The 11,064-nt window shown below is 44.8% G+C and overlaps 1 protein-coding gene across 1 annotated transcript; it reads right to left on the reverse strand.

Annotated features, from left to right (window-relative positions):
• Positions 1–3,451: 3,451 nt before the first annotated feature.
• LOC119270551 (probable glucomannan 4-beta-mannosyltransferase 11) lies at positions 3,452–9,965 on the reverse strand. Its single transcript, XM_037552557.1, has 9 exons — positions 9,375–9,965; positions 9,123–9,221; positions 5,589–5,841; positions 5,392–5,502; positions 5,156–5,292; positions 4,935–5,048; positions 4,644–4,843; positions 4,304–4,552; positions 3,452–4,169 (listed from the first exon to the last, which is right to left on the reverse strand). The coding sequence occupies exons 1-9, from the start codon at positions 9,759–9,761 to the stop codon at positions 3,998–4,000; spliced, it is 1,722 nt and encodes a 573-aa protein (XP_037408454.1). The 5' UTR covers positions 9,762–9,965; the 3' UTR covers positions 3,452–3,997.
• Positions 9,966–11,064: the final 1,099 nt, after the last annotated feature.

Here is an 11,064-nt window from a genome sequence, read left to right on the forward strand (position 1 = left end):
CTTGAGCCGGCAGCGACGGCGACGGCGGCCAGGAGGAGGAACATGCACGCGATGAGCTGCCGGAGCGCCATTGCGGGCGGGATCATGGCTGCGCCTAGTACGTGCTTGGTGCTAGCGTTTGGTTTGCGGGGGGATCTGTCGACGGCGTTGGGCTTCATCAGTATGTGTAGGAGATTGTGATCAACGCATTCATATTGACGGGATTTTTTTTCTGAATTCAATTCTCTGGGATTCCTGATGTGTGCTGTGATTTAAAGCATTCACTGAAACGGATTTGTTAATTGTCATTTTAGATGAGAATAAATGAGAATTGACTATGTCACATCTAAGTTCTCAACCACACATTAATTGCTGTAAAATTCATGCAAACTGCGTAGGCTCGGTGGTGTTTCTTTGTCCAGCGCGATTGTTTGCGTTAGTTTCCTGGTGGCCTGTGTACGTTGTGGTTATTGGTTGTATGAGCCTAGGCTATCTCCAACGCTGACACGTAAATACTTCATGCATCTATATTTACGGACACGGATGCGAGAGCCAGTCATCCAACGTTACCTGCATATATCCGATCTCAAAGAAATCTTTAAGTCTGCACGTACAAATAGCTGCATATATAGTCTAAATTAGTTTAAATGTTCAAATGCAGTGGTAGTTCTAACTTTAAAAGGTTCAAATCAGATCTTCTTTCAGTTGCTCGTGAGTTGCTCGATACTAAATTTGTTGATGCATTTGAACAAATTCTTCAAATGTGGTCGGATTTTGGTCGGGAAGTTCGATATGATCACCCATGTTCTCAAATTCAAGAGTTGCGGCAGCATCCTCACCCTCGTCCTCCATGGTCATGTTGTACATGATCACAAAACAGGTCATTACCTTTCACAAGGTCTCCGGATCCCATTGCTTAGGAGGTCCACGAACAACTGCAAAATGTGTCTGCAAACCTCCAAATGCTCTCTCAACATCCTTTCTAGCTGCTTCTTATCTTTGGGCAAAGTAAGACTTTTTTTGGTCACCTGGGTTAAAGATGATGTTGACAAAGAAATAGAGGGAGTAATTGCAAATTGTATCAGCACTTATTTGATAGTCTAATAAACCATATAAGGCAAGAAAAAAAAGGTGATGGGAAACAAGTCAGGTTGGGGAGGAAGGATCACGTAAAGCGGAAGGTTGGACGAGGGGAGATGGAACCTTACATATTTGTTTTTTATTATTTTTCAAATATTGTTCCATCCCGTAGCAACGCACGTGTATTTAGCTAGTATTGCTAGCAAGCCTAGATGAATGAGATGTCGCAAATGCTATTAAGCGCTTTGGGCACGGCTGCCTCTATGTCTCGCTTCACATGGGACAATGGGAAGCCTCGCCTGAAGGTGGCATGAGATGGACCGGCCAAGGCGCATGGGAGAACACAGACTCATTTTTCTATCACTTTTTGTTTTAGTTTTTTGCTTCTATTTTTTACTTTTGTTTATACTTTCAAATATTCTGAATAATTATGTTACAAAAAACGCTTTACATAAAATATATGATAAAAAATATAAACCAAGCCTTCTTTAAATGTTAAATGTGTATTAAGAAAATGTTTCTCATGTATACAAAAAAATATAATGTGTATGAAAAAAGCTTATCATGTACTTTAGAAAATATTAATCAAGCATCTAAAAAATAAAAAAATATTAATCAGGCCTTTAATTTTTTTTAATCTGTATAAAAAATGTTGATCACGGTTTGAAAAAAAGTTAAACAATTATTTTAAAAATGTTAATCAAGCATTTAAAAATATTATATATGCATAAAAAAGTTAACCATGTAATAAAAATATATTTTTGGAAAAAAGTTAATAAAGCATTTCAAAATCTTAAATGTATATAAAAACAATACTAACTATTTTTTCGGAAAACGTTAATCTTGTACTTGAAAAATGCTATCAAGCATTTAATGTCAAATTGTTGTATTGGAAAAATGTAATCATGTATTCAAAATGTTTTAACCTTGTGTATAAAAATGTTAAACTTCTATTAAAAACTGTATTATATATATATACCAAAAAATTATAGTGTGTATGGAGAAAAGTATACATAAAAATATATATTTTAAAAAATGTGAAACATGTATATAAAAAATTCCAATGTATGCAAAAAATGTCGAATGTGTACTGAAAAAGGTGACATGTGTTAAACCAAAAAAGAGGAAAATCGAAAAATAAATTAAAAAAATCGAGAAACCCAGAAAACGCCAAAAGTTTTAAAAATAAAACAGAAGAAAGGAAATGAAAACCAAAGAAAGCAATGCAAAAGAATGGGAACAGACAAAGCCGAAAAAGAAACAAATAAAAATGAAGAAAACCGATAAAAACCGTGAAAGAAACAAAAGAAAAAACTAAAAAAAAAGTATAAAACTAGTGATACCCAAGAAAGAAAGAAAAAATGAAATAAAAACAAGTGAAAACCGGAAAGAAAACCTGTGAAATATAAGAAAACAGGAAATAAAAAAACGATGAAGTAACAGATAAAACCGAAAGAAAACATAAAGAAAATGACAAAGAAAAAAAAACAGACTAAACCTGTACGTGCACCGCGCAAAACAACGACCAGCGGTCTCAAATATAGAGCGATCTGTACAAAATGAACAAACAAAAAGGCCCAACTACAACAGGGGAAGAAGAAAGTTTGAGGTGAGACGGAAGGATCTATCTCCTACTCCCTCCGTTCCTAAATATTTGTCTTTCTAGAGATTTCAATAAATGACTACATACGAAGCAAAATGAGTGAATCTACACTCTAAAATAAGTCTACATACATCCGTATGTTATAACCATTTGAAATGTCTAGAAAGACAAATATTTGGGAACGGAGGGAGTACAAGCGAGATATAGTCCTGGCGTTCGAGTAGAGCTAACTAGTCTTCTTTTAGTGGGTCAGCCATGTAACTGGAACCAGTCCCGTCTTTCCTGGTTTGGGGACATTCTAGAATGTTCCTCCATTCGGTTTTTTTGCTTTCCATGTTTCCATCTAAATTTGTTTTGCGGGGTTTCATCTAATTGTTTACATTTCTCTGGTTTTCCCATCAAGGGATTTGTTTGGATTTTTTCGTTTCCATTTTTGGTTTCTTCTATTTTATTTTTAAATCTCACAAAAAAAATTCGAATTCATGATGGTTTTGAATATGCGCACATTTTTCAAATTTTCCCCAAAAAAATTATGAACTTCTTTCGCATTCATGCAATATGTTAATTCCCGGATATTTTTCAAATCCAATAGCTTTTAAAAAATAATCAAGCATTTAATCAATTCCATTTTCTATTTTCCGACTGATTGTCTCAACTGACATACATGTTGCGTCAATCGGCATCACTACTTCTCCTCAAAAGTAGCAGTAGAAATGGCTGCTGTAGATCCATCCACCCACGTTAAGTAAAAGGTTATACCAGAAATATACTTTTGCTTGCAAGGCTACATGTCTGAATTTTGACTGTATTCCAACATCAGTCCAAATTTTTGTTACTGCATTCTAAGGCCTGTCTGAATTTGACAGAGTTATAAATGGCGTTGAGCAACAATGTAATGTACATTTACATGTTTTGTCATACTACACAACACAACTGCACAAGCTGCTGCTGAACATCCTCTATTCGGAATAAGCTACATCAGTAAGTACATTGACATATAAATTTGGAGAATCTACAGTAAGTAATTGATTGGCAGAGCATGTTATTTAATTTACAACTTGTGTTATTCTTCCAGGTGTTGAATGCATCTTTCTGTCATGATGCTTCAGTAAATACTGCATGTTATTAACTGATGAACTACCATGCTATTTCGACCGCCTTCTCGGCAGTAAAGAATTAATGGTTGGATCAAATCTGACCGGGGTGGAGGGAAAAATTCTCTGTATACGCTATGTTCTGATATCGATATGTGCAGCAGAGCTGGAGAGGGCCTTCACTTGCACGCCATTTGTCACTGGTAACCATTCAGATGAGCGCCATGAATGGCATGGCAGCTTATTCGGCGCTGGGAGTGGGAGGGCGTGTGCCGATATACTCAAAACCGACAACGAGGAATGCTAGGCCTTGAATGAAGAGGTAGATGTAGTACCCTTTGTTTGCATAAAACAAATCGTAGAAACCACATATAATTATGGAGGTTCCAACAAAAATCTCTGAGCAGTTGTACCTGATAAAAAGAACACACACATCAGGCATTATTTGACAAAACTAGAAAACGCGAAAAACCCGTAGTTTGTACGCAGTAATTTCAATTAGCATATATCGTAATGTACTAGCTTTGAGACAATAGATTTTGCTTACTTGTCCCATAATTTTATTCTCCTCTTCTTGAGCTTTGGCATTAGGGGCGTCGTTAGCTCAACATCTATCACTTTCACAGCATCTAATGCTTCCATGGCTGGCTTGGTCTTGTTGGCATCTCCCAATTTCTCAGTGACAACCCACTCATTGACTCGTCCGGCATCTAGAAGACCGGTTACCGCCGCTTTTATCCGGTGCAACGACATCACATTCTCAAAGAGGACCCAGAGGATCACCAGATGAAATGAACTGAAAGTGTGACTTTCTTGTGTTAATTAACTGAAGTAACAAACAGTACATGTCATTCTGAAAGTTCAGTCTTGAAATGTGTGGTTGTTACCTTGGTGATCCAAGAGCCTTGCAGAGGGTGATAACAGTTGGAACGTAGACCACGCCCCAGAGAGGAATCTGAATCTCAGGGAAGAAAACGGACAACGGGATCGCGAAGCAGTAGTAGATGAACGTCACCGTATGGGCAGCAATCTTCCCAACGAAGAAGAAATCGTACAAGAGGTGGAGCTTGCTCCAAAATGACACTTTCTGCATAGAGAAAATTAAATGTCAGTCAATAAGATGGTGTGTATCAGTGGGTGGTGATGAGTCCTCCCTTATTAAGTGCAGAAATGCAGACCTTGTTCTCTAGAATCTCTACCAACATTTTCTTGAACAGGTTTGCAGGTCCACACGACCACCTGTGCTGCTGGAATCGGTACGCCTTGAATGTGCTTGGCAGCTCACTCCTGACCTAACCACGCACAGATCCGAGCATCGTTATATTTTTTTTTTCTTGATGGGTTTGGTTATTTCTGGTAGAGAAGAAAGTTAAAAAAAGTGCATTAGTCTTTGGCTTACTTTTACGGCGCCAACATACACGAACTTCCAGCCCTTCAGCGCCGTGCGAACAGCCAGGTCCATGTCCTCCACCGTCGTCCTGTCCTTCCACCCACCGGCATCGTCGATCGCCGATATCCTCCAGACACCGGCCGTCCCTGGAAGATGTAAAAATCCCCAAGAGATCATTCACTCAGCGTGCTCATTTGGATGCTTGAGCTATACATATATGATATGATGAAGCCAAGTTTAGGTACCGTTGAAGCCGAAAAACGAGTAGACTATGGACCCGGCCTCCTGCTCAAACTTGAAATGGTAGTCTAGTGACATTTCCTGGAATCTTGTCAGCAAACACTCATCCGAATTAACTGCATAACAAACATAACAAATTATTAGACCAGGAACCAACTAAGTCTTTCACAAAGAACACAAAACAGAGTACATGAGGACTGACCGAACTTCCAGCGGGTCTGGACGAGGGCGATGTCAGGGTTGTGCACGAGGAAGGGGACGGTGCGCAGGAGGAAGTCGGACTCGGGCTGGAAATCGGCGTCGAACATGGCGATGAACTCGCACTCCTGCACGTAGTCGTGCTTCAGCCCCTCCTTGAGCGCGCCGGCCTTGTACCCCTTCCGGTTCCCTCTCACCTCGTACTTGATGTTCACCCCCTTGCCTTTCCACCTCTGGCACTCGATCTCCACTAGGTCCTGATAAAAATGGAATAGAAAATACGGTCAGTTTCATTTGATACTGTGCAGTTGGGTGATCTAATCTGCTGTCCAAAACTCTGCACCCAAATTTTAGTACCGGGGGGAATTAAAAGATGGGTATTCAAGATAATAGTTTGCCACAAGTAAAAGCAACAATTTGCCTCAATTAATCGCATTTTCTCTGTAAAAAAGGAAAACTAATTTCATTTTCACACATTATTATTTTCAAAAAATAGGGTAGACCCCCGGTCTCTGCATCGGGGGATGCACACGGCCATATCACCGTTTCTCCTTTTTTTTTCTCCTCAAAAGGATATCACTGTTTCTCCTTGAGGGTTGGAGCCTGTTATGCACAGTTGCCCTAAAATAAACCATGTATATTAGTAGTACCCTAATATTACCTGGTGACCATTTCCCAAGAGGAAAACCCCAGAGAACCCCCTCATAGCCATATGATCAAGATCTGACAGTGGTAATTTTCAGATGAAAAATGCACTAAAATAAAAAAAATGCCATGTTTTCTTGTCAAAAATGCCATCTCCAAACACTAAACTGCCAGCCGCGGCGTTCACAGATGCCATCCTGGCCAGCGAACGGTTGCTGAGTATTGCAGTCCTTAGTAGTATTGTTTTTGCCTCGTAAACCGGATTAGTCTTGTAGATGAATTTCTAGACAATTTTTGAAAGTAAACAAATTTTGGGAAAATTATTTTTGGAATTTCATATTTTAAAAAATATTAAAAAATTGGAATTTATTTTTTGGAAAATATATTTTTTTAGTTTGATTTTTCAAAATATAAAAAATGGATTTTTTTTGGAATTTTGAACATTTTTTAAAACATAAATAAAATTTGAAATTATGAAAAAGAAGTCTGAAAATCTCAATATTTTTCAAAAAATAAACAAATTTGGAAAATTCTGAAGATTTTTTGAAACGTGTTGCCGCTTACTTTGCTCGCGCATGGTAACAATCGAACGATGCTGTGGTGTTCTCTCTTCGTGCATACTACGAGAGTATTTCCAAAAGTGGATTGAGTACGAAACTTTCGAGCTCATGCACTAGCAAACACACCCTAAACCCCTTCAACGATCAGCTAGGCGATGGCACCAAAGGGCACGGGATGGATATATCCGGGAACGACCGAACGAATCCACGAACATGGTCGCCAATATAATGTTGGAATCCGGCGCCGCGATCGAACGCAAGCGCGCTAGCTAGCCTAGCCTAGCCTAGCTACGCCACACACATTATCACCACATGTTTGGACTTTGGAGTCACCATGCGTCCATGCCTGGAATCCGGTGCGCCGAACGAACGCGACAAGCAAAAGCGTTGAGCCAGCTACGCGGCGCACTACCAAGCCCACGTGCTACACGCACGAGGCAACGCCGTCAAACGATGAGTAGTACTGTACTACTGTAGCGTGTAAAGTCTTTCACCTTTTCTACTTTTTCTGGAGGGTGTGAAAATAAAACTGAAGCGAGGCGTTGACCTGACCAGAGAGGTGAGTTGCCGGCCGGGAGAATCGGGAACGGGGGTGCATGGAGCAAGAGATAAGAACACGCTACTGCATGCTTGCTTTAGACTAGTCACAGTGGGAGTAACTTCAGCAGTAACATTGAGTCCATCTCAGCAAATTTGCTTATGTGGCAATGAATTAATGAGGAGAAAGACAGTTGTAGTAACTTAGCTAGTTACTGTAACATCACATGTCTCAATGCAATATGAGTCTATAACCTAATAAATGAATCTTTGTATGTTACCACACTTAAATTACTATCCACTATAAAAGTAGTAACATAGTCTAGAGATACGTGTATATTACTAGTATATGTTACTCTCCACTGTGGCTAGTCTTATACTCACTCATGGTGTCTGACCCTACCACTTGCCAACGAATCAAGGTACTCCCACGTGCTTCGGGGCCTTGCAGTGGCAGCAGAGATGCTACGGAGATGGTGTCATTATCAGTGTTTCCTCGATCGATCAAATTTGGATCCAGTGAGCCACGTAACCTAACCCAGTGTCACGCCTCCTCCTCACGTTGCTCGATCGCTCACATGGCCACCAGCACCAGGTATATATTCTAAGTTAGTTATAGGTCGAGCCGTCGGGGCATAGCATTTCCGATGGCATCATTGGGAACATGTGTGTCATGTTCTGTCGATGCAGGGTAGTATCATGCCAAAAGAGAGTATAATACGTGTGTCATAGGCCATGATGACCTGTACGTGAGGCCATTAACCCTGGTACTCTACTATATACGTATATACATGAGGAATAAAACTTGCTAATTCGGTCGCAAACAAAAAATTTACTACTGTATAGCGAAATAAATGGCAAGATCAGATGGCATGGCAGGCGGAGCGGCGCCGGCAGAGTAGTGACTAGTGGGTACGTACAAACCATCGGCCGGCGGCGACCGAGTAGCCAAGTGGGTAGTTTGGCGCGTCCGCCGGAGCCAGGAAGACGCTGCCATTGCTCCATGCCGGACGGCCGCGCCGGTTTCGGCTTTAGACAAGGCCGGGATCCTCTTCTCGCATGGCAACGGGATGCTCCGGCTGCCGCCGGGCAATTGATTGTGTGCACATGCATGTTGTTGTTGCCCACTGCTTCTGCTTGCCTGAGAGCGGTGTCCGTGTGCAGGACTCGGTATGGGGCGATCGATCCACAGAAATAAAGGAGCTAGTAGAGCGACAGTGTTTTTTTTTTCTGTCAAAAAAGAACATGTGTTTTTTGCCAAAAAGAAATCGCAGGAATAGTTTTCACCTAGCTTTATGCAGGTCAGCAAACACGCTTGTCAGTCACGGGCTCTGCTCACTGGCTGGCTCTCACTAGCTAGCAAACAAGCCGATCGGCCAACCACTTCTTCATCCGCACTTATCACGGCCGGCATGTCATGTGGCAACTGGTAGTCCCCAAGTTGCCAACAAAACCAGCCCATGGTAGGCCTAGGACCGAAACGACAGGCCGGCCGGCCATGTCACCCGTCTCTGTGTGTGTGTGTGTGTGTGTGTGTACGTGGTGCCTGCCACGCTGCCAGCGCGGCGGTGCCCGTGCCAGCCACGAAACGACGCCGCCGGCCGGCCGGCCACACAGGGGGAGGGAAATTATGCATGTACTAGTACGTACAGTAGTGGGACGGAGAAAACCAAGGAGCGAACATGCACGCACGCACGCACGCACGTACGTACGGGAATAATGTGAATTATCACGGCCTTTGCAGCGGCGAGCAGAGCTAGATGAGCGGCGGATGGATGGATTGATTGCGTACGTACCTTTACAGCGGGGTCCGTGGAGTCGTCCAGCACCTGGATCACCACGCGGTCCGACGGCCACTCCAGCGCACATGCCGCCCCGATCGACAGCTTGTACACCTTCATTCCCATTCATTCCCATCCATCCGATCCAACAACACCGATCCAAACAAATCAGTAAACAAATCCCACCACACCACACCACCGCCGGCTTGCCGCCGGTCAACATTTTTCTAACGAGCAAGCACTAGGATGATGGGAGGAGGAGCTCACCTCGCGCTCGTTGTACATGGGGATCTGCACCAGCACCACGGGGAACGCCGAGCTTCCGCCGCCGACGCTGGCCTCCTCGTCGACGCCGCCCGTTTTGCAGGCCGACGCGGCGATCGGCCGCCACTGGTACCGGCGCTCCGGCTTGTGCCCGAAGGCCTTGGCCGCGAAGCAGACGGCGGCGACGAAGATCTTCTCGAGCAGGATCATCACCGTCATGGTCAGCGACAGGACCAGCAGCAGCCGGATGGCCGGCACCACCAGGAACGCACGCGCCTGCGCGCCAGCCCACGCGCATTGCGCCGCCACGGCCGCCCAGTCCACCCGCACCGGCAGCTCCGCCCACACCCCCGCCGCCGACGCCATGAACTCCTCGCCGGCGCCGGCCATCCCCCGACGGACGGACGGCCGGGTGGCTGGATCTAGCGGCTAGGTAGGACTTGGCGCGGATGCTGACACGACTAGCTGGCTGGCTGCGGGCTAGGTAGGTGGATGGAATAGTGCGGGCTTATATAGACGGCGTGGACTGAGGGAGGAGTAGACGCGCGTTGATCGGCACATGGCGAGTGAGCGATGGGTGCTCCTCCATATGGGAAGTGGTTACGGGTCAGATGGTCTTGGTCCGGCCAAGCTTTTATTTCTCTCCGAAACAGCTTCTCAATGGACAGTGGGATGTAGATGCATGCCATATAGTACTATTTGCGTGATGAGTTCTGGCGGTTGGTGAGATGAGTTGGATGGGTGCATGGGAATGTGGCCATGAGCTACTGACTTGTGAGTGTCCAAGTGGTGGTACTACGTACTGGTGCTATTATTGGTCCATTCCGTTGGTATTTAGGGGCCACTGGGTGTGTGTATTATTGGTGTATACAGTAGATATAAAGGAAAAGGTACTACGGTGACATGGCAACGTACGTGCGTACGGGGTGTGGGGGTGTACGAGTCAGCAAGAGTGCCCCAGGCCTTGTCTCGACTCTCGAGCAGCAGCCATGTCCATGTGGTCGGGCCGGATCGGATCGGACGGAGGCGGGAGCTGCGCATGTTTGTTCACATGCGTGTGTCCTCCTGCCCACTGGCTTGGACAGGACAGACTCGGCTCCAGCGTCCTTGTTTTGGTACCCGGAAAGTGGATCGCCGGCGGCCGGGTGGCCAACCGGGCATCGGCCAGTGACATGGCCTATGGCCGATCCGATCGGATACTTCTCTAGGCAGGCGTGGTAACGCGGAAGAAGAGACGCAGGGTCGTGGTCAGCCGGCGCGTTTCACATGGGGAAACACGAGATGAGCTCGCTGTTGGGGTGTGGACTTTCTGTCCGTCTTTCTTCTGCACAGGCTTTCCACCGCGTCCGACCACCCGGTGGGTGTCCGGCGAGCGTGTCTCCATGCTCAGTGCTCACTCGATCTGCTTGCTTACTTTTCCTCTTCTTCGTCGTCTTCGTCGTGTTGAACCATGAAGCACTGCAATGCAACTCTGTTTCCCTTTTATCTGAATTTGTGTCTCTGCTCTACAGCGATCCAAGAGCAGCTCCAACCGGGCAACTCATTTCGGCCCCCACTTCTGTTTGGATCGCCGTACACAAAAACGCTGACCCAACGCGCTGACCCATTCTCAAAACCTGTCCGCTTCGCGCCGCTCGTCCTCTCGGTGTCCGTCGCGGTCCCACATGTCGGCCGGCCAACAATCCTAAGCGGT

This window comes from Triticum dicoccoides, chromosome 3A (genome assembly GCF_002162155.2).
Source record: "Triticum dicoccoides isolate Atlit2015 ecotype Zavitan chromosome 3A, WEW_v2.0, whole genome shotgun sequence".
Taxonomy (NCBI): domain Eukaryota; kingdom Viridiplantae; phylum Streptophyta; class Magnoliopsida; order Poales; family Poaceae; genus Triticum; species Triticum dicoccoides.